This window comes from Leucoraja erinacea, chromosome 26 (genome assembly GCF_028641065.1).
Source record: "Leucoraja erinacea ecotype New England chromosome 26, Leri_hhj_1, whole genome shotgun sequence".
NCBI lineage: Eukaryota > Metazoa > Chordata > Chondrichthyes > Rajiformes > Rajidae > Leucoraja > Leucoraja erinaceus.
The window spans coordinates 1,495,503-1,520,151 of NC_073402.1; the positions used below are offsets into that span (position 1 = coordinate 1,495,503).

The 24,649-nt window shown below is 43.5% G+C and overlaps 1 protein-coding gene across 2 annotated transcripts in view; it reads left to right on the plus strand.

Moving 5' to 3' along the window:
- Positions 1 to 24,649, plus strand: part of gnl2 (guanine nucleotide binding protein-like 2 (nucleolar)) — a 115,526-nt gene that overhangs the window by 84,539 nt on the left and 6,338 nt on the right. For both annotated transcript variants that reach the window (XM_055656044.1, XM_055656043.1), the window contains exons 8-13: positions 6,716 to 6,829; positions 9,216 to 9,344; positions 12,938 to 13,042; positions 16,434 to 16,592; positions 19,342 to 19,449; positions 23,361 to 23,809. In XM_055656044.1, coding sequence (XP_055512019.1) covers positions 6,716 to 6,829; positions 9,216 to 9,344; positions 12,938 to 13,042; positions 16,434 to 16,592; positions 19,342 to 19,449; positions 23,361 to 23,809 — 1,064 coding nt within the window. The remainder of the gene's footprint in view (positions 1 to 6,715; positions 6,830 to 9,215; positions 9,345 to 12,937; positions 13,043 to 16,433; positions 16,593 to 19,341; positions 19,450 to 23,360; positions 23,810 to 24,649) is intronic.

Here is a 24,649-nt window from a genome sequence, read left to right on the forward strand (position 1 = left end):
CACATTTATCCACATTAAACATCATCTGCCATGCATCTGCCCACTACCCCAACCTGTCCAAGTCACCCTGCATTTTCATAGCATCGTCCTCACAGTTCACACAGCCACCCAGCTTTGTGTCATCTGCAAATTTGCTAATGTTACTTTGAATCCCTTCATCCAAATCATTGATGTATATTGTAAATATCCCAGCACCGAGCCTTGCGGTACCCCACTAGTCACTGTCTGCCAACCAATTTTCTATCCATGTCAGCACTCTACCCCCAATATCATGTGCCCTAATTTTGCCCACTAATCTTCTATGTGGGACCTTATCAAATGCCTTCTGAAAGTCCAGGTACACTACATCCACTGGCTCTCCCTTGTCCATTTTCGTAGTTACATCTTCAAAAAAATCCAGAAGATTAGTCAGGCATGATTTCCTCTTCGTAAATCCATGCTGACTGACCGATCCTGTTACTGCTATTCAAATGTGCGGCTATTTTATGTTTTATAATTGATTCCAGCATCTTCCCCACCACCGATGTCAGGCTAACTGATCTATAATTCCTTGTTTTCTCTCTCCCGCCTTTCTTAAAAAGTGGGATTACATTAGTTAATCTCCAATCCACAGGAACTGATCCTGAGTCTATAGAACATTAGAAAATTATCACCAATGCATCCAGGATTTCTAGAGTACCTTACGTACGCTGGGATGCAGACCATCAGGCCCTGGAGATTTATCAGCCTTCAGTCCCATCAGTCTACCCAAAACCATTTCCTGCCTAATGTGGATTTCCTTCAGTTCCTCCGTCACCCCAGATCCTCTGGCCACTACTATATCAGGATGATTTTGTGTGTCCTCCTTAATGAAGACGGATCCAAAGTACCTGGTCAACTCATCAACCATTTTCTTGTTCCCCATAATCAATTCACCTTTTTCGCTCTTCAAGGGTCCAACTTTGGTATTAACTAATTTTTTCCTCTTCACATACCTAAAGAAGCTTTTACTATCCTCCTTTATATTCTTGGCTAGCTTACCTTCGTACCTCATCTTTTCTCCCCGTATTGTATTTTTAGTTATCTTCTGCTGCTCTTTAAACATTACCCAATCCTCTTGCTTTCCGCTCATCTTTGCTACGTTGGAGCTTCTTCTCTTCTATTTTTATTCTGTCCCTGACGTCCCTTGTCTGCCACGGTCACCCGTTACTCCCCTTGGAATCTTTCTTCCTCCTAGGAATGAACTGATCCTGCACATTCTGTATTATTCCTAGAATAATACCTGCCATTGTTGTTCCACTGTCATCCCTGCTAGTGTATCTTTCCTGTCAACTTTGGCCAGCTCCTCCCTCATGGCCCTATAGTCCCCTTTATTCAACTGTAAAACTGATACCTCCGATCTACCCTTCTCCCTCTCCAATTGTAGATTAAACCTGAACATATTATGGTCACTACTTCTTAATGGCTCATTAACTTCAAGTTCCTTTATCAAATCCGGTTCATTACATAACACTAAATCCAGAATTGCCTTCTCCCTTGATGGCTCCAATACTAGCTGCTCTAAGAATCCATCACAAAGGCACTCTAGAAAGTCCCTTTCTTGGGGTCCAGTACCAACCTGATTTTCCCAGTCTACCTGCATGTTGAAATCTCCCATAACAACCACAGCATTACCTTTGCTACATGCCAATTTTAACTCCTGATTCAACTTGCTCCCTATGTCCAGACTACTGTTTGGGGGCCTGTAGATATGTCCCATTAGGGTATTTTTACCCTTACAATTCCTTAATTCTATCCATACTGACTCCACATCTCCTGTTTCAATGTCATCCCTTGCAAGAGACTGAATTTCATTCCTCACCAACAGAGCTACCCCACCCCCTATTGTGTAACAAAGCTTTATATTTAGCTTGCAATGTTACACAATAGTGATACCTTTTTCAGCGAACCACATTAGTTTAAAGGGAGCACAGGAAGTGGGCTTGAGTGGGTTTCAGGGAAATCCGGAAAGCTTCCCATTTACCAGGTCTTGAGGACCTAAGGTATAGAAACATAGAAAATAGATGCAGGAGTGGGCCATTCGGCCCTTCGAGCCTGCACCGCCATTCAATATGATCATGGCTGATCATCCAACTCAGTATCCTGTACCTGCCTTCTCTCCATACCCCCTGATACCTTTAGCCATAAGGGTCGCATCTAACTCCCTCTTAAATATAGCCAATGAACTGGCCTCAACTACCTTCTGTGGAAGAGAATTCCAGAGATTCACCACTCTCGGTGTGAAAAATGTTTTTCTCAACTCGGTCCTAAATGATTTCCCCCTTATCCTTAAACTGTGATTCCTTGTGTTGGACTTCTGGACTTCCGGACTTCCCCAACCCCTGTCCAACCCCTTAAGAATTTTGTAAGTTTCTATAAGATCCCCCCTCAATCTTCTAAATTCTAGCAAGTACAAGCCTAGTCTATCCAGTCTTTCTTCATATGAAAGTCCTGACATCCCAGGAATCAGTCTGGTGAATCTTCTCTGTACTCCCTCTATGGCAAGAATGTCATTCCTCAGATTAGGAGACCAAAACTGTACGCAATACTCCAGGTGTCGGCTCACCAAGACCCTGTACAACTGCAGTAGAACCTCCCTGCTCCTATACTCAAATCCTTTTGCTATGAATGCTAACATACCATTCGCTTTCTTCACTGCCTGCTGCACCTGCATGCCTACTTTCAATGACTGGTGTACCATGACACCCAGGTCTCGTTGCATCTCCCCTTTTCCTAATCGGCCACCATTCAGATAATAGTCTACTTTCCTGTTTTTTTTCACCAAAGTGGATAACCTCACATTTATCCACATTATACTGCATCTGCCATGCATTTGCCCACTCACCCAGCCTATCCAAGGCACCTTGCAGCCTCCTAGCATCCTCCTCACAGCTAACACTGCCCCCCAGCTTCGTGTCATCTGCAAACTTGGAGATATTGCATTCAATTCCCTCGTCCAAATCATTAATATATATTGTAAATAGCTGGGGTCCCAGCACTGAGCCTTGCGGTATCCCACTAGTCACTGCCTGCCATTCTGAAAAGGACTCCTACTCTTTGCTTCCTCTCTGCCAGCCAGTTCTCTATCCACATCAATACTGAATCTCCAATACTGTGTGCTTTAAGTTTGTATACTAATCTCTTATGTGAGACCTTGTCGATAACCCTTCTGAAAGTCCAGATATAGCACATCCACTGGTTCTCCCTTATCCACTTTACTAGTTACATCCTCAAAAATTCTATAAGATTCGTCAGACATGATTTACCTTTCATAAATCCATGCTGAGTTTGTCTAATGATTTGACCACTTTCCAAATGTGCTGCTATCCCATCTTTAATAACTGACTAGCAGTTTCCCCACCACCAATGTTCCCCGTTTTCTCTCTTCTTCCCTTTTTAAAAAGTGGGGTTACATTAGCTACCTTTAAATCCTCAGGAACTACTCCAGAATTTGAAGAGTTTTGAAAAATTATCACTAATGCATCCACTATTTCTGGGGCTACTTCCTTAAGTACTAAGGGATGCAGCCTATCTGGCCCTGGGGATTTATCGGCCTTTAATCCATTCAATTTACCTAACACCACTTCCCGCCTAACCTGGATTTCACTCAGTTCCTCCATCTCATTTGACCCCCGGTTCCCTGCTATTTCCGGCATATTATTTATGTCTTCCTTAGTGAAGACGGAACCAAAGTAGTTATTCAATTGGTCTGCCATGTCCTTGTTCCCCACCTGTTTCTGACTGAAAGGGACCTACATTTGTTTTAACTAATCTTTTTCTCTTCACATATCTATAAAAACTTTTGCAGTCAGTTTTTATGTACCCTGACAGTTTTCTTTCATAATCTATTTTCCCTTTCCTAATTAAGCCCTTTGTCCTCCTCTGCTGGTCTCTGAATTTCTCCCACGGGTAGGCTGCTTTTTCTGGCTAATTTGTATGCTTCGTCATTTGTTTTGATACTATACCTGATTTCCCTTGTTATCCACGGGTGTACTACCTTCCCTGATTTATTATTTTGCCAAACTGGGATGAACAATTGGTGTAGTTCATCCATGCAGGCTTTAAATGTCTTCCATTGCATATCCACCGTCAACCCTTTAAGAATCAATTGCCAGTCTATCTTGGCCAATTCACGTCTCATACCCACAAAGTTACCTTTCTTTAAGTTCCGAACCCTTGTTTCTGAATTAATTATGTCACTCTCCATCCTAATGAAGAACTCAACCATATTATGGTCACACTTGCCCAAGGGGCCACGCACAACAAAGACTGCTAACTAACCCTTCCTCATTACTCAATACCCAGTCTAGAATAGCCTGCTCTCTTGTTGGTTCCTCTACATGTTGGGAAAACTATCCCGCATACATTCCAAGAAATCCTCTTCCTCAGCACCCCTGCCAATTTGATTCACCCAATCTATATGTAGATTGATAATTCTACCCATTATAACTGTTTTACCTTTGTTGCACACATTTCTAATTTCCTGTTTGATGCCATCCCCAACTCCACTACTACTGTTAGATGGCCTGTACACAATCCCCACAGCGCTTTCTGCCCCTTAGTGTTTCGCAGCTCTACCCATATCAATTCCACATCCTCCAAGCTAATGTCCTTCCTTTCTATTGCGTTAATCTCCTCTCTAACCTGCAACGCTACCACACCTCCTTTTCCTTTCTGTATATCCCTCCTGAATATTGAATATCCCTGGATGTTCAGCTCCCAGCCTTGGTTACCCTGGAGCCATGTCTCCGTGATCCCAACTATATCATAGTCATTAATAGCTATCTGCACATTCAACTCATCCACCTTATTACGAATGCTCCTTGCATTGAGACACAAAGCCTTCAGGCTTGGTTTTACAACACTCTTACCCCTTATACAATTATGTTGAAAAGTGGCCCTTTTTGATTTTTGCCCTGGATTTGTCTGCCTGCCACTTTTACTTTTCACCTTGCTACCTATTGCTTCTACCCTCATTTTACACCCCTCTGTCTCTACGCTCACACATTTAAGAAACCCTTTCCCTTTAACTCCATCCTCGACTATCCCATTTGACATCCCACCCCCTTATTCAGTTTAAAACCACCCGTGTAGCAGTGGCAAACCTGCCTGCCGGAATGCTGGTCCCCCACCTGTTAAGATACAATCCGTCCCTTTTGTACAGTTCCCCCTTACTCCAAAACAGATCCCAGTGATCTCAGAATCTAAATCCCTGCCCCATGTACCAGTTCCTCAGCCACACATTCAGGTCCCCTATCTCCCTGTTCCTGCTCTCGCCTGGAAGCAACCCGGAGATAACAACCCTGGAGGTCCTGCTTTTCAGCATTTTTCCGAGCTCTCTAAAGTCACGTTGCAGAATATTCATCGCCTTCTTTCCAACATTGTTTGTTCCGATATGCACTACCACTTCTGGCTGCCCACCTTCGCCCTTTGAGGATTTTCTGCACTCTGTCCGTGACATCCTGGATCCTAGCATCAGGAAGGCAGCACACCATCCTCGAATCCCGTCTGTTGCCGCAGAAACCCCTGTCCCTACCTCTTACAATGGAGTCTCCACCTACAATGGCATTGCCTGACGTTGGCCTCTTTGGTTTTGGCTCAACAGCCCTTTTTGCTTCGCAAGCCAGTCCGCCGCTCGGTGTAATAACGTCTTCTGTCCCGACAGCTTCTAAGTGGGTTCACAAGAGGCACAACACCCGGGGACGTTTGCATTCCATGCTTCCCTCCCTTTCTCACCGTCACCCACCTTCTCTCTTCCAGTACCTTAGGGAGAGGTTGAGCAGTAGAGGAGTGATCTTATAGAGATGCATAATATCATTCAGAGGAATAGATAGGGTAGATGTACAGAGTGTTTTACCCAGACTAGGGGAATCAAGAACCAGAAGACATTGGTTTAAGGTGAGAGGAGAAAGATTTAATAGGAACGTGAGGGGCAACCTTCTGTCACAGAGGATGGTGGGTATATGGAACAAGCTGCCAGAGGAGCAAGGCGAGGCAGGTACTATAACAGTATTTAAAATCCATTTGGACAAGTACATGGTTAGGAAAGGATTAGAGGGATGTGGGCTGAACGCAGGCAGGTGGGATTAGTGTAGATGGGGCATCTTGATCAGCATTGGCAAGTTGGGACAAACGGCCTGTTTCTACCTAAGCTGCTAAACCATTAGGATTTCTGAATAGCCCGATAGTGGATTATCAAAGTTTTATTGTACAAAGTTTTGGTGTATTTAGTGACATTATGCTCATCTGGACTATTTACGTGCACTAGCCCAAAATCCCCAAGTAAATCCATACGGTTGGATTGGTGTGCAATATTAACACTATTATTACTATATTTAGTAATTTGGCAACCTTTCAAACCTGTTGGTTTCAATGCAACCTGGAGTCAGATCCCTAAGCATATTGGCAGCATAGAAATGACTGCAGTTGACGTTGATGGATAATTATCCTTGTGGCAGTACGATCAGTTCCTTGACTGGGGTTGGTTTCCAATGCCCCATTAGTCAATCTGGGTTCTAAATGATTCTCTGCTGGTCTATTGGTGCTTTTTGATGTGATTGAACCATTGAGATAACATAGTTAATGATTCATTTAGAATTAAACTTCTACAATATTTATTGATAAAGTATATGAAAGGAAAGTGTAATTCTACATGTCATTTTTTAACAAGATTTTAAAGTATTTTATTCTCTCCTAGAAACGATGGGTTGCCGTGCTATCCCACGATTATCCAACTCTTGCCTTTCACGCGAGCCTCACCAATCCTTTTGGAAAAGGAGCTTTGATCCAACTGTTGCGACAGTTTGGGAAGGTAAGAGAAGAGATGTTGGAACTCTGAAATAAAAACACAAATAGTCAGCAGGTTAAGCAGCATCTATGGAAAGAAAGAGAGTTTGATATTTAACCTGGAAGACTCCTCGTCTGAACTGGAGGTGAGAAAACAAGTTGCAGGGAGTGTGGAGGGGGATGGATACGTGCAAAGGGAAGGTCTGACCAGATGAGCCAGGGATTACGTGGGGGACAAGCTGCCCATGGTTATCTGGTTACTAGGTTAATGAAGACTGTCAGTGAGAGAATAAAAGAACAAAGTAACGTAACTGCAGAGCTCTGGGAAATGCAGAGCAGGTCAGGCTGCTAGTGGAGATAAAGAATCTAAAGCAATATTACTTGACTTGAAGCTGAAATGGCCACTTCTAGTTCTGGCATTTGATGTGAGTTGCTTGAATCTGTAGAATTTATTACAATATCCAATGACCTGGTCTGCAATGCTGTCTGTGGCTATGGATTGCATGGGTTTACCACCTTCTAGCTAAAGACATGCCTCCTCATCACTCATCTCCTCATCATAAACATACATCCATTTATTCTGAGCCTGTGCCATGTGGTCCAGGACTCTCCCACAACTGGAAATATCCTCTCCACATCGTCTCTATCTAGGCTTTTCATTAGGTAGGTTTCAATGAGATCCCCCAGATTTGTCTAAACTCTCGCGTCATCAAACGCTTGTCAAACATTAACCCTATCATTCCTGGAATCATTCTATAAATCTCCACTGAACCCTCCAATGCCAGCACATCCTTCATCAGATTTGCGGCCCAAAACCGCTCACATTATTCCAAATGTGGTCTGACCATTGTCTTATAAAGCCTCAGCAGTACATCCTTGTTTTTATATTCTGCACCTCTCAAAATATATGCTAACATTGCCTTTGCCTTTTTACTACGGACTCAACATGCAAATTAACGTTTTGGGAATCCTGCGAACCCTTTGCACCTCCAAAATCAGAATCATCTCCCCATTTTGAAAATAGTTTATACCTTTATTCCTTCTACCAAAGTGTGTGACCAAACACTTTGCTACGCTGTATTCCATTTACAAACTTCTTTGCCCACTCGCCCAACTTGTCCAAGTCCTTCGCAGACTCGCTACTTCCTCAACACTACTTGCTCCTCCATCTAGCTTTGTATTATCTACAAACCTGGCCACAAAGTCAACTCTTCCATCATCCAGATCATTAACATATAATGTGAAAGGTAGCGACCTAACACGGACCCCTGCGGAATATCACTAGTAACCTCTTTCTGCACATTTGTACCTGTTTTAACAATACGTAACTATGAAATGATGAATGGTTTTCAGCTACCTAAACATTGTTTCTCAATTATTTTTTTCAAACGTTGTGAAGTAGGTTCTGTCTAGGGAAAATTGGTTGGTATTTCTTGTTGCCAAATCTCTGGTGTACTCACAAAATATCAGTTTATAATGGTTGCTCAAGTACAGGCATGAGACTAATTTTTTTGTAATTCATTCTTTCTGTTTATTAGGTTGTAGCATTGTGGGCTGAAGAGCCAGTTCATGTGGTGTATTCTAATTTACAAAGAACAGTAACATTTGTGATTTTTCTGTCAAATATAGTAAAATTCCACAAAAACGGACACATTTGGGATTTTGGTGTTGTTAGACTAATGCATTTTTCTGAGTACAATTTTAAGATGGTACACAGTGATGTATATTTTTCATTGATGCGGGCAAGTGAAGAAAGCCAGTGCAATAGGGACACAGCGGTTCATGCAGGTTCATGGAAACAGTCGTGGTAAATGTAAAACAGGCGAGGCAAATGGGAACCTTGGTTAATGTGTGGGGGATGCCACATGGGCCACATGCCTAACAATTGGATAGTGGATTAGTGGAGAAAAATTATAGTTCATCGTAAGTGGCAGAAAAAAATCAATTGTTCCCTGGCACAGTAATGATCCAAGGCTGTCATGCTGTGTTTAAGTCTCACCACCACCCCACCCCCCCCACCCCACCCACGCCCTTGTCGTGAGGTATTTCCACATCACTCTGGGGTTGAGATCAGCATATCTTTAGATACCAAGGCAATCAGAGAATTTGGAAACCCGGCTGTAAAGGTGCAGGGTTTTAGTGAGCTTGAAGCATTCTGTTGTGTAGTAATATTTCTTCCCTTTATTACTCCAATCTCTTCTCTTGCCTCTTTTTCTCTCTGCCTCTTTCCTCAACAGAGTCACTTTTTTTCCAATGTATGTCTTGCAATGTATAACATCCCCAGTAATAGCGACAAATTATTTTTAAAAAATCATTGATTAAATTTTGAGATCACCTCTTCAGTTTTTGGCAGGAATAAACTAAATATACAAAGGCATTAATTGTGTGTTATCATTTTTATTTTTAAATAGCTGCATAGTGACAAAAAACAGATCAGTGTGGGTTTCATTGGTTATCCAAACGTTGGCAAGAGTTCTATCATAAATGCACTTCGATCCAAGAAAGTCTGCAAAGTTGCACCAATTGCCGGCGAAACAAAGGTACGTAACTTGGGACTACTGAAAGTAATTCTCTGAAAATCAACCCAGTTTAAAAAGTGACTAAATCAGAAGTTTTGTTAGCGCATTTTTCTTGGTCTTTGGCGCTGCAGATCGCTACCCGCTGCTTTATTTTTGTTAAACCTTTTTGAATCCTAACAAAGACGTGTCTTTGAAAACCTTCGAAGGAATTGTCATCAGATATCAAATATCTTTTATTTTTCTCTCTATTCACCAGTCTTTTCATTCTGTACAATAATTAGGTATTCTGAATGTACATTGCTGTCCAATTTAGTCACTGGCTCATTGGTCTTACAGCGTTAGTTGCTATTTGATAACCTGGCTCAATATGATCGATGCATGTACTTTTGCAAGAAAATGATTTTAAAGGCTTGTCATTGAACTTTCAGGAAGGTCTCTTGTTGACGTAAACTCGCAACATCTTCCCACACCCTCACACATCTTCACACAAAGGTGATTGTTTTGACCAGTCAAGCAGATTTAATTTGATGTAACCAGGAAATATGTTGTGGAATTTAGTTTCCATGTTGGATGTTGACTCATTCTGTGTGTTGTTTGCATCTGGTGATAAGATAATTTGAACAAACAGTCTGATGGTATGGTAATGCTGTCATAGAAACAGAAACATATCAGGTCAAAACAATTGAAGATAGAACAGTGCAGCACAGCCCACAGTGTTCAAAGTCAAAGTCAAAGTAGCCTTTATTGTCATTCAGACCTTGCGGTCTGAACTAAATTTTTTTGCCTTGCAGTCCTACATATAGTAAAAATGACAAAAACTCACAATAAACACAAATTAACTTCCACCACAGTGAGTTCACCAGGCACCTCCTCACTGTGATGGAAGGCAAAAGTCTTAAGTCTTTGTCTCATCTTTTCTTATTCTCCCTCTGCGCCGAAGCGATCCAGGCTTCAGATGTTGTGACCCTGCCGGGTGATGGTAAGTAATGTCAGTCCCGCGGCTGAGTCTGAGCTCCGCGAACGGGCCGGTTCAACTCCGCAGCCCGGGGTGGTTGAAGCTGCCGAAGCTGCGGCCCTCCAGTCCAGCGGGCACAGCTGTTGTTGTGGAGGCTCCGGAGAACAGGTCACCAACCTGTGACCTGCGAGCTCCCGACGATGTCGTCCACTGGGCCCGCGGTCGGATCAGGTGGCCGCTCCTGCCGGAACACTGCCCCACTGTTTGTGCCCAACACAATGCCGAGTTAAACTGATCTCATCTCTATATAAATGATCTATATTCCTCTATTCCCTGCACTTCCATGTGCCTATCTAAACCCCTCTTAAACATCACTATAGTATCTGCCTTCACTACCACCACTAGCAATGTGTTCAAGCCCCCACCGCTCTTTGTGTAAAAAAACAACTTGCCCTGCACATATCCATCAAACTTTCCCCACTCACCTTATACTTGTGAAGTTAATCTCTAAACCAAACTAAACGATACTATCTAGTGTTAGACATTTCCACCCTGGGAAAAAGATTCAAACCATCTACCTCATGTGCCTCTCATAATTTTATATACTTTTTATCAAGTCTCCCCTCAACCTCTTACGTTCCAGGGAAAGCAATACTTGATTCAACCTCTCCCTGTAGCTGAATCCCTCTATATCTTGTATAGAGCTGTATCTTCAAACAGCATTCATCAATGTCTTCAGCCAGAATACCTACCGTCCACCACAACCCTGTGTCTTCCATGACTAATCCATACAATCAAATCATCATGAATCTCGTACATCTTCATCTTCTGGATCAGCCAAACTTAGGGACCCTATCAATAGTCTTATTATAGAAGTACGTCTGATTTTGAAGAATTCTCTCCAATAGTTTCCCTACCACTGACGAGAATGATCTAGAAATTTGGATCTCTTTCCAAACAACATGTTCACAGACTCATTTAATTTGGGGTAGATCGTGCCAACAATCATTTCAGGATGAATTTGTACCAATATACACTTCCAGTTGTAAACTATGTTAGAGTGCTTTACCTTTCTCTGCTGATGGTTTTGAACCTAGTGGTGCAACCTGATGTTGCAATTTGCTCAACATCTACTTCCGCTGCTTTGCTTGGTCATAGCATCATAGAACTGTAGACAGAAAAACGACATTTCTGTTGACCCAGTTGTGGGCTGATCCCATTAGCCTGCATTTGGCCCATTGTCCTCTAAACCATTCCTATCCATAAATATACTCATTCCAGGTACAGACTACCCATTAGGTGAAAAGGTTACCCCAGAAACCATTTCAAGTCTATCTAGTATTAGAATCATCTATCCTGTCAAAGTGTACGTCAAAAAACTTATTCTGCAGTCAGTGGCCCTACTTCCACTACAGGTGCACAACCTTTTATCCGAAAGCCTTGGGACCAGACACTTGTCGGATTTCGGACATTTTCGGATTTCCGAATGGAAGATTTTTAGCGTAGATTAGGTAGGTAGCGCGGGCGGCTTGAAAAGTCTGGAGCGACTGCCTCCTCCCCGGGGAATCATTGTAAATCATTGCATAAATGTTAGTCAGTTAGTTTGGAGGGATTTTATGTGGTGGTGGTGGGGTGGGTGGGTGAAGGGGTAAACTTTAATTCTTAGTCCCCTACCTGGTCGGCGACTCCCAACATCGCGGAGCTGGGGGCTCCGTCCGGCCACAGGCGGCGCCGGTTGTAGCTCCGACCCCGGCAACTCGACCCCTGGCTGCGAGGCGCTCCAAATCCAGCGCCGCCCGCAGCCCCCAGCTCCGCGAACGTTGGGAGAAGGCGGCCTCAGCGCCCTGGAGCTTACCGCACAGCGACCCGGTAAGGCATTGCCCGCTTCCCGCTGGTATCCCAGCGCTGCAACGCCGCCGACTCCCAACATTTGCGGAGCCTCGCAGCCAGGGGTAGAGTTGCCGGGGTCGGAGCTACAACCGGCGCCGCCCGCAGCCCCACCGGCCACAGCGCTGCGGAGCTTACTGCACGGCGACCCGGTAAGGCATTGACCGCTCCCCGCCTCTCCGACCAGGTAGGGGACTAAGAGTTAAAGTTTACCCCTTCAACCCCCCCCCCCCCCCCCCCCCTTCACATAAAAGTTCTCCAAACTAACTGACTAACATTTAAGCAATGATTTACAAATGTTTAAGTGTCTCCCCGGTCTCCGGGGAGGAGGCAGCCGCTACAGTAGTACAGACCTGGGTTGACCGTGGGTCGTTTCGGGTCAGGTTTGGCGCCAAACGCGAGCTTTGGTGTGCAGACAACATCCTGGAAAAAATGGCCGGTTTTCGGAGTTTTCCGGTTTCCGGAACACCGGATAAAAGGTTGTGCACCTGTACTAAATATATAGTGCATTACATATTTGTATATGTATGTACATATCTGTGTTATATATTTCCTCTGTATCCTGGTAAAATATAAACATTTTTTTATTGAAGCATTGGGCCCTAAAATGGAACAAATGCCTTTAACATTGGTCTTTCTGTCTTTTGTTGAGCTATTGAATTTCTAATTGTTTGCATGGAATGTCCAGCTGGTAGTATTTTTCATTTTAATTTAGCCTTATGATTTCATGACACTAGATGCTGCAATAATCTTGGTCTTCCCCGTATTGCAGGTTTGGCAATATATTACGCTGATGCGACGCATTTTCCTCATTGATTGTCCTGGGGTTGTGTACCCATCTGGTGACACAGAAACTGAAATTGTGCTGAAAGGAGTGGTGAGTGTAACTTCCACATAACCTAGATCAACAAAGAACTGCAGATGCTGGTTTCCAAACTGTCCTAATTTTTTTTTAATCTGTAGGATTATTGATGTGGTTTTGTTTATATGTATAATGAATGCTAAAATCACACACATTGTTGGTTGTTGGCTTCTGAACATCTGAATTTCCCTGAGGAAGTATTTATTATTATTATTATTATTACATGGCTATAAATACAGGTCCACCACCAGTTTTCCAGCACCCTTGGTTCCAGAATCTGTCTGGATTATCCGTTTTGCTGGACCAACAGAGATCACGATCTCCAAGAGGAGCCGGATGGTACCGGAATGATCCGCCTTGGCTGCTGAGGAGCTGAGATATCGACCCACAATGTCAGCTGCAGAAGTTGGCTATGGGAACGGATTTGCCGGTTCTGGCTGGGTCAGAGTTCCAGAGCCTCGACCGCAGGGGGAAATTCTACCCGCCGACCGGCTGTGGAGGTCCTGATGAGGTTCCTACCTATATTTCCGAAGTTCTATGTTATCCCACATAGTTATCCCACATAATTATCCCTATGTTATCCCACTTCCTCTATGAAATCTATCATTAATTTCTCCTTTTTTGCATTTCATTTTTCGGATTGGTCTTGCAAATCCCCAAAGTGTTCTAGTTGAACTTAAATCAGCTGGTAAGGTTTATGTAAGCTATTCAAACATTTTTTGCATTGTTCTGCTAATAGTTCTTGAAGCCTGTGTCATTGTAGCTAGCAAATATATGCAGATAAAAGGATTTGATTTTTGTGAAAACTTGGAACTAGAAGATCCATTTTCCCTTGAGTTACAGTACCAACACTGATCTAGTCCTGCCTGCAGCAAACTTGAAAGTGTGCACCACCAGACTCAGGAACTGTCTGAAGAAGGGTCTCAGCCCAAAACGTTGCCTATTTCCTTTGCTCCATAGATGCTGTCTCACCCGCTAAGTTTCTCCAGCATTTTTGTCTACTTTCTTCTCCGCCCTTATCAGCTTCTGAATAGTCCTTCCATAATCTAGGGTACTGTCCGATTCATTTCAACCCTATTGTGGACATTCGACTTTGTTTATGGAAGTATTACGCTGCAATGCTGAGATCTATATTCTGCACTTTGTATTTTCCCCTTTTGCTCTACCTATTGTACGTCCTTTTGGCTTAATTGTATTTATGTATAGTCTTAGCTATCTGATTGCATCCCATGCAAAATGAAGCTTTTCCCTGTTCCTTGGTACACACGATAGCAATAAACCTAAACCTACAAAGCCCTTTTAGATCAACCAACTGTGTGCACACTTACAGAAACATTTCACATTGAGGTTGTATTTACTTCTTACAGAATGGCTTTAAAAAACTCCATTAGCTGCTCTTGCATGCCACATACAGAAACTGTTCTCTTGTCTCAAGTGACATACACAATATGTTTTAAGCATCAAGTTTACATTTATTGTAACTGCACCAATTGGTACAGTGAAATGTGGGTTGCCATACGAATAACATGTGCTTAGTGTTTACAAACATAGGCGTGAGACAGTGGCGCAGCTAATGGAGCTGCTGCCTCTTAGCGCCAGGGACCCAGGTTGATTCTGGCCTTGGGTGCTGCCTTGAGTGTGGAGTTTGCACATTCTCCCTGTGACCGCATGGGTTCCTCCAGGTGCTCCACTTTCTTCCCCTCAAAGACATGCGGATTTGTAGATTAATTGACTGCTGTAAATTTCCCCAGGTGTGTAGGGAGTAGACATGAAAGTGGGATAACATAGAACTAGTGTGAACGGGTGATCGATAGTGTGGACTTGGTGGACCGATTGGCCTGTTTCCATGCTGTATCTCTAAATACTAAAAACAGCACATATTATGTTAATTACAGTTAGTTAGTCTTGTCTTTATTTTTCCCCTGCATTTTGTCCCAGACTGATTGAATTTCAGACTCCTTTCTCAAGTTGCCTGGAATTAAGAATGGAGTATGGCATGAATTGATATATTTATTTCGGGACATTGTAGATGAACACCCAGAATGATATCTAGATTTGAGTAAATTAGGTTAAAATTAATTGCCGTCTTTCCCGGCAATGAAGACGCACCTGCGTCGAAGACGCACCCCACCACCTCCACCGGTTGCGCCTTTGCCGAAGGACATGTGGCCGGCTGGCAGGCAGGCAGGTGGGCCGGCAGAAGACATTAAGGTTACGCTGTCCGGTCCCGGCTGCTGCTTGCAGTCACCCGGGCTACTTCCCACCTGGCGGCGCTGCCCAGCCAAGTTTACTACTTTGTGCAGCCCAGGCCGTGCTGACCTGGGCCAGACTTCCCACACGCTATGGAAAGGAACTCTTTCCCCCCCCCCCCCCCGAGACGCTGTCCTTTTACAGCCGCTTCCCACTGCACACAGTTCCAGGATCGAAGGTTCCGCGGAGCAGTCGCTACGAGAGTGGCATTGCTCTACCTAACCTTCAGCCTCCAAGACGCAGGTAAATCTTCGGGCCTTATTTTAGAGTAAAAAAATAACGTCTTGTGTCTTAAATAAATTGACTGGGTAATTAAATGCAATTATTTCTCATCTAATCATTAGTGATAGGAGTAGAATTGGGCCTTTCGTGCCATCAAGTCTACTCCGCCATTCAATCATGACTGATCTATCTCTCCCTCTTAACCCCATTCTCCTACCTTGTCCCCATAACCCCTGACACCTGTCCATGTCCATATAATCCATGTTGATATATTGTTATATGCCAGCTTTGTCCTACATCTTGTGTTTTGGAATGAAAGCTGCCATAAATGATTTATACTGGTGTCATATTGCTCTAGATCACTGGCGCTGTACAATCACTAACAATGATGGTTTGATTAGTACGGGTGTCAGGTTATGGGGAGAATGTGGTTGAGAGGAAAAGATAGATCAGCCATGATTGAATGGCAGAGTAGACTTAATAGGACGAATGGACTACTCCTATCACTTATGAACTAATAATGTCAATATGAATTTGTAGATTTAAATTATTTTCTCGTGATTTCCATGAGTTTCCCTTTCTGGGCCAATTGTAGCTGAGAAGCCCAGGATGGCTGCGTGTAAGAGACCTTGCCACCTTCCCAGCTGTTATCAGGGAACTGAAACATCCTGTTGCCAACTGGAGTGCGGTCATGAGCCCCCATCCACTTCATTGGAGACTCTTGAACGACCTTTGCTTGACTTTTATCTTGCCCTAAACGTTGTACCCTTGTTCCTGTATCTACACTGTCTATCTTCTGCTTGATTGTAATCGCGTATCGTCCTTTTGCTGACTGGATAGCACGCAACACAAAAGCTTTGCACTGTACCCCACATAACAATAATAAATAAAATTAAACTTCAATTGAACTTTATCCTTCTGTTTCCTTTCACAGGTTCAAGTGGAGAAAATCAAATGTCCTGAAGATCACATTGCTGCTGTATTGGAAAGAGCTAAGGAGGAATATATCAGCAAGACCTACAAAATAGATTGCTGGACCGATCCAGTTGATTTCTTAGAAAAGCTTGCATTCAGGATGGGAAAGCTATTGAAGGTGACGTTCATTATGCCATCATTTCTGTTTTGCCATGTACCTAATATAAACAGTGTATTCTCCGTTTATTGTGCAGTGGAATCTTAAAATGCTATTAATCTAGTATTATATGATAGAATCCTTCCACATCAACACAAAGAGAAAACTCAACACCTTCCACCTTAGAAGCATCCGCTGTATCCTGGGCATATCCTGGCAAGACAGTGTCCAACGCCGAGATCCTGTCTCGCGCTGGCCTTCCCAATATGTACAGTCTACTCAGACAGCGCAGACTGCGGTGGCCAGGCCATGTCCACCGCATGAATGATGGCCGTATTCCAAAAGACATCCTCTATGGAGAGCTGACATCTGGGAGGAGAACCATCGGCCGCCCTCAGCTACGATGTCTGCAAGAGAGATTGTTTACCACTCTCTACTTGCGTTGCTAATTTCAGGGAGTTATAGACGTACCCCAAGATCCCTCTGTACATCAATGCTGTCAAGTAATAATAATAATAATAATAATACATTTTATTTATGGGCGCCTTTCAAGAGACTCAAGGACACCTTACAAAAATTGAGCAGGTAGAGGAAAAACATGTAAGGGGAATGAAATAAATAGTAGAGACATGACTAGTACACAAAGTAAATACAGAATTCAATACAAAACACAGTATGAGGCAATTAATGCACAGATGAAAAGGGACAGCACGTGGGGCTAAGGATAGGCAGAGGTGAAGAGATGGGTCTTGAGGCGGGACTGGAAGATGGTGAGGGACACGGAATTGCGGATCAGTTGGGGGAGGGAGTTCCAGAGCCTGGGAGCTGCCCTGGAGAAGGCTCTGTCCCCAAAACTGCGGAGGTTGGACTTGTGGATGGAGAGGAGACCAGCTGATGTGGATCTGAGGGACCGTGAGGGTTGGTAGGGGGAAAGGAGGTCAGTGAGATATGGGGGGGGCCAGATGGTGGAGGGCTTTGTAGGTGAGGATCAGGATTTTGTAGGTGATCCGGTGGGAGATGGGAAGCCAGTGAAGTTGTTTGAGGACTGGAGTGATGTGATGCCAGGATTTGGTATGGGTGATGATTGGGGCGGCTGCGTTCTGGACCAGTTGGAGTCGGTTGATGTAGGTGGAGCTGATGCCAAGGAGAAGTGAGTTGCAATAGTCCAGTCGGGAGGAGATGAAGGCATGGATGAGTCTTTCAGCAGCGGGCGGTGTGAGAGAGGGTCTGAGTTTGGCTATGTTGAGATGAAAAGGAGGTTTGAATGACACGGCGGATGTGAGGCTCAAGGGAGAGGGTGGAATCAAAGATCACGCCAAGGTTGCGGGCCTGGGGAGATGGGGAGACAGTGGTGCCGTCGATGGTGAGAGTGGGGTTATTGATTTTGCTGAGTGTGGCTTTGGAGCCTATGAGGAGGAATTCTGTCTTATCGCTGTTGAGTTTGGGGAAATTATGTTGCATCCAGGTTTTTATAGCTGACAAAACAGGAGTTGATATGGGAGAGGGGGGGGGGGGGGTTGTGGGGGGATTTGGTGCCAAGGTAGATCTGGGTGTCATCAGCGTAACAGTGGAAGTCCAGATTGAAGTGGCGGAGTATCTGACCAAGGGGGAGGATGTAGATGATGAAGAGGAGGGGGCCGAGTACGGAGCCTTGGGGAACGCCTTGAGTGACTGTGGCTGTAGCAGAGGTGTGGTTGTGGAGAGAGATGAAGTGGGATCTGTTGGAAAGGTAGGAACGGAGCCAGCTGAGTGCAGAGCCTTCAATGCCGAGGTCTTTGAGTCTGGTGAGCAGGATGTTATGGTTCACTGTATCGAAGGCTGTGCTCAGGTCGAGGAGGATGAGGATGTTGAGGGAACCAGTGTCAGCAGAGGTGAGGAGGTCGTTGAGGACTTTGAGGAGAGCAGTTTCTGTGCTATGGAGGGGGCGAAAGCCAGATTGGAGGGGTTCAAGTAGGTTATACGCAAGGAGGTGGGAATGAAGTTGCGACGCAACGATACGCTCCAGGGTTTTTGAAAGAAAGGGGAGGTTTGAGATTGGGCGGTAGTTAATGAGAGAGGAGGGATCAAGACCAGGTTTCTTTAAGATTGGTGTAACAGCAGCAGTTTTGAAAGCGGAGGGGACAATTCCTTGGGACAATGAGGAGTTGAAGAGATTAGTGAGGTAGGGGCAGAGAACGGGGAGGCGGGACTTCAGCAGGGGAGTGGGGAGAGGGTCGAGGGAGCAGGTAGTGGGTTTGGAAGAGCTCATGAGTTTGGAGATTTCAATAGGGGTGACCAGGTCAAACTGGGAGAGGAAGCAGTGTGGAGGAGGGGTAAGGAGGTCAGTGGAGATGTTGAAAGGATGGGCCTTGGTAGGTGGTGGAGTAGATGCTGGGGAGTCGGGTACAGGGGATAAAGATTGATAGATGGTGCTGATTTTATCAGCGAAAAAGTGGAGGAATGAGTTGCAGAGATCCGGAGTAGAGGTATGGAGAGTGTTGGCTCGAGGCTTGAGGAGGTTGCCCACTGTGGAGAAGAGGGTTCTGTGGTTTAGGCAGGGATCGGTGAATATGGAGGCGAGGTAGGTAGATTTTGCAGCAATGAGAGCATCTTTGTAGTATACAAGTGACTTGCCATTCATTGTATAATTTCCCCTTGCATTCAAATCTTTCAAAGTGCAACACCTCACACTTGCTCACGGGATTAGTCACAAATTTGAGAAATCGTTAAATTAGTGTGGATTCTGCCAGTTCTTATATCAACAGTTTTATCTCTTAATTTCATTTTCCAGGGTGGAGAACCTGACGTACAAACTGTATCCAAAATGGTGTTGAACGACTGGCAAAGAGGACGAATCCCTTTCTTTGTGAAACCACCAAATGCTGAAGACAACTCCAAGGTGATATGTCTTTTGGTTTATAAGCAGATATGTTTACTAATAAATCACTAATAATCATAGGCATGAATTAGTGATGTAATGTTCTTTAAAGCTGAAACACTTTGATCATGAGCTGATGTCAACATAATATAAAGCCACAAAACCTTAAAATGCACCAACTGTGAAAACACCCATTCTATTCTGCTTTGACAATACCACAATCTATGACATTCAAAACCATTGTAAGGAACTTCTGATGATTCTGTGATTGACATGCATAACCCGTTAATGTAGATATTGTTGCTCATTTTTGGAGTCTTACGACTGTCTTAAAATATTTAGCATGGAATCCAAGTGTCTACCACTGTATCATGTAAGTCGGGTGGGGCGGGAGATTGCAACCTTCATGTGGTCCACCCTGTTTCAACGAATGCAACCAACCTGGCGTGCACAAACAGAAGATCAAACAGAACAAGTTGTCTTACAACTTTAGGCTGTGCATGCCATACGCAAGAAGAAGAAGATGTAAGTCGGGTTATAGAATGCGTAGTGCAGCCTTCCAGCTTGCAGGTTGTAATGTTGAAACTCGCAGGGCATCAATCCATTGCCTTTGGTGCCAGCGCGTAGCATTTGTGTAAGTACTGGACAGGTCTTGATTGATAAAATTATATTGCAGTCATTGTCACTACCAAAAAAAAATGTGTTCCATCACTGCTCATGCCTCATTTGTGCTGTGGCTCAATGCATTAGGGCTAGTGGTCTACAGGAATGCAGAATATCTAGTAATAATAAAGTCAGGGCGCTCTGAGTTACCTACTTAAGGAAGCTATTGTAAGAAGCTGAAAAAGTAGTCTTTTAACCGTCCGCAGTGCGACCATGCCTGATATTTTACCTCTCTGCTACGTCTCTGGACTGATCCATGTCCCTTGATTTCAAAATGTTCAGTACTGTGTTGAGCTCTGTGTTCAGTGCATTTGCTGAGTAGCCACTTCCTTGTGTGTACAGTTCCAAAGGTTCACTGCTCTTTTGGTGAAGAAAAGTCTCTTACAGTATTAATTGACCAGTTCTTTATTTTGAGATGTTTGTCCTGGTTCTAGACACAGCAGTCAGCGAAACGTAATTCTTTCATTTACTTGAACGACAAACCATAGAGGACCCAGCATCGATCCCTGCAGCACACCACTGGTTACTACCCTCTGTGGCCAATCAAGCCAATCTTGTGTCCAATTGACTAGCATTCCCAGGATCCATGTGATAAAACCTTCCAGACCAGCATACCATGCGGGACCTTATCAAAGTCCACATAGACATTGATTTCTGCTCTGCCCTCATCAATGCTCTTGGTCACTTCTTCAAAAAAACACATCCAATTCATGAGACTTGATTTACAACCCACAAAGGAAAGTGACTATCCCAAATAAAACTTGCCCTTCTGGATGTAAATTAATCCTGTCCCTCAGAATCCCTTCTAACAACTTTCCTGCCACTGATGAGCAGCTCAGCAGTTTGTAGTTCCCTAGATATAGCTGGACAAAGGATCCAACTGAGCCAGGAAAGTGATTGAGGAATATGGGAGAGGACGTTAATGGTGGAGAGATGATTAAGGAATGGTGAGAAAATTGGTGTGAGAGGAGATTATTGGAAGGGAGGCTGAGAATCCCCGAGTAATCAATGTATATAGATGATCAGGAATATCAAGACAAAGTTAGTGATGGTATGGGTGAGGATGTGTGAGGATAGACCCAATAGTTCATGGAGAATATTGGCAAGAAATGGAGATCGGTCATCAGAAGAAGAGGAACGCTAACTCTGGATATGAAGATTAAACAGAAACGTCCCTTAAGAAGAGGGCCAAATCATTGATGAGCCTTCACTGAGACTCCTTGCAACAACTTGGATCGAACAAGACTTTTAATTGAGGGGGTAGAGACCTTAATTGGTATTTCAGCATTTAAAACCCATGCTGTTGTGGCAACATATTGGCAAGAACAAAAATGGAGCCTGGGTTGTGTATTGTCTGTTGCTTGGCTTTGCAAATCGCACCCTTGTGGAACTTGGATGTTGTGTACAGAAACCCACACCAGTCACCCTTTTGGTTTCGGCTAAAATTCTTGTGGATGATGTAAAAATATTGATCTCTGCAATAGAAATGCAAACTGGCAATTTTTAATTGGACTGCATATGACATTGAATATGGGTTTCATTAATGATTACAGCTTTCAGTGGCATATACAGTGCCCTCCATAATGTTCGGGACAAAGACCCATCATTTATTAATTTCCCTCTGTACACAATTTGAGATTTGTAATAGAAAAAGTCACATGTGGTTAAGGTACAGATTTTAAAGTACACATTGTCTGATTTTAATAAAGGCCATTTTTATACATTTTGGTTTCACCATGTAGAAATTGCAGCAGTGTTTATACATAGTCCCCCATTTCAGGGCACCATAATGTTTGGGACACAGCAATGTCATGTAAATGAAAGTAGTCATGTTTAGTATTCGGTTGCATATCCTCTGCATGCAATGACTGTTTGAAGTCTGCAATTCATGGACATCACCAGTTGCTGGGTGTCTTCTCTGGTGATGCTCTGCCAGGCCTGTATTGCAGCCATCTTTAGCTTATGCTTGTTTTGGGGGCTAGTCCCCTTCAGTTTTCTCTTCAGCATATAAAAGGCATGCTCAATTGGGTTCAGATGGGTGATTGACTTGGCCACTCAAGAATTGCCCATTTTTTAGCTTTGAAAAACTCCTTTGTTACTTTAGCAGTATGTTTGGGATCATTGTCTTGCTTTAGAATGAACCGCCGGCCAATGAGTTTTGAGGCATTTGTTTGAACTTGAGCAGATGGGATGTGTCTATACGCTTCAGAATTCATTATGCTACTACCATCAGCAGTTGTATCATCAATGACGATAAGTGAGCCAGCATACCACCACAGATGAGGTGGTATGCTTTGGATCTTGGTAGTTCCTTCTCACCTCCAAACTTTGCTCTTGCCATCACTCTGATATGTTAATCTTCATCTAATTTGTCCACAAGATCTTTTTCCAGAACTGTGGTTGCTCTTTTAAATACGGTAACCTGGCCATCCTATTTATGCGGCTAACCAATGGTTGGCATCTTGCAGCCTCTGTATTTCTCTTCATGAAATCTTCTGCAGACAGTAGTCATTGACAAATCCACACCTGTCTCCTGAATTGTGTTTCTGATCTATTGGACAGGTGTTTGGGGATTTTTCTTTACTGTAGAGAAAATTATTCTGCCATCAACTGTGGAGATCTTCCTTGGCCTGCCAGTCCCTTTATAATTAGTAAGCTCACCAGTGTTCTCTTTCTTCTTAACGATTCCAAACAGTTGATTTTGGTAAGCCTAAGGTTAGGCTGATGTCTCTAATAGAGTTATTCTTGTTTCTCAGTCTCATAATGGCTTATTTGCCTTTGATTGGCACAAATTTGGTCCTCATGTTGATAAACAGCAATAAAAGTTTCCAAACGTGATGGAAAGACTGGAGGGAAGATTAGATGCTGAGAGCTCTCTTATACCTGTATTAAGGAGGCAATTAAACACACCACAGCAATTACAAACACCTGTGAAGCCATGTGTCCTGAAATGGGGAAACTGTTTAAACACAGTTATAATTTCTATATGGTGAAATCAAAATGTGTCAAAAATACCCTTTAATAAGATCTGACAATGTGCACATTGAACGTGTGATTTTAAAAAAAATTTATATTACAAATCTCAAATTGTGGATACTGAGGCAAAAAAATAAATGATGGTTCTTTGTCCCAAACATTGTATCTTGAGGTTTTACATGGAATAATCACGAGTATTAAATATTTTTGGAGGGCATTTTGTCATTATTTATTTGATCTCACGAACTGCTTGACTGGTTTCTCCAATAATTATTGCTCTTGTGTTTTTGCAGCCATTAACTACGTTAGAAGTGGAAAAAGAATCTAACAATTCCGATCCCGTGAAAGAGTCGCCAGAAGTGATTGTAGAAAACGAGGCTGAAAAAGTTGAGAAAGAAATTGTGCCGCAAATAGTTGCACAAGTCAGGCAAAACTTTGGGAAAATCAACGTGGCACCCGAATTTTCTGAGGCAGATCTTCTCCCTGTAAACGTCTCTGACAATGAAGAACACAGTTCAGAGGAAGATGATGAGGGTGAAGAGGAGGAGGAGGAGGAGGAGGAACAGGGAAAGGAGGTTAATGACGGGAAGGAACCAACTGATGCTGATCTAAGTAAACTCCAAGAGAATAATCTTCAGTGTGCGGGCAAGCCAAAACGGGTGCTGCGAGATTTGGATGAAAAGATCGCCAAATGCAAAAAATTCTTGGATAAAGCCAAAGCAAAGAGATTTTCAGCTATTAGGTAAGCATATCTCCTACTTCCCCCATCACTTACCCTCAACAACAAACCAGTGCAAGAAAGTGTTTCCTAAGAGTTTCCTGCTGAAACCCAACAGGTGCTAGAGACTCTATCAAAAAGATCTAGCCTGACACCGGTGATGGGAAAGATGCTGGAGTCAATCAAAAAAAATGAAATAGGAGCACATTTGGGCAGCAGTAACAGGATCAGTCCAAGTCAGCATGGATTTACGAAGGGGAAATCATGCTTGACTAATCTTCTGGCATTTTTTAAGGATGTAACTAGGAAAATGGACAAGGGAGTGGATGTAGTGTACCTGGACTTTCAGAAAACATTTGATATGGTCCCACATAGGAGATTAGTAGGCAAAGTTAGGGCAATGGTATTGGGGGTAGAGTGCTGACATGGTTTGAGAAGTGGTTGGCAGACAGGAAACAAAGAGTAGGGATTAACGGATCCCGTTTAGAATGGCAGGCAGTGACTAGTGGGGTACCACAATGCTCGGTGTTGGGACCGCAGCTACTTACAATATATATTAATGATTTAGAATAACGTTTAGTGCAAGATAAATTCAGTAAAGTCCGATCAAAGATTGTCCAAGGGTCTCCAATGAGGTAGATAGTGGCTCTGGACTGCTCTCTAGTTGATGAAATGTGTAGTTTATTGTCACGTCTATCAAGGTACAGTGAAAAGCTTTTTGTTGCTGGCGATCCAGTCAGCGGAAAGACTATACATGACCATAATTAAGCCGTCCACCGTGTATGGATACAGAAGGGGAACAATGGGAGGAGGTTTGAATTCTATGTAGACACCAAATGGCCTGTGTGTGTCCTGCGAATACAT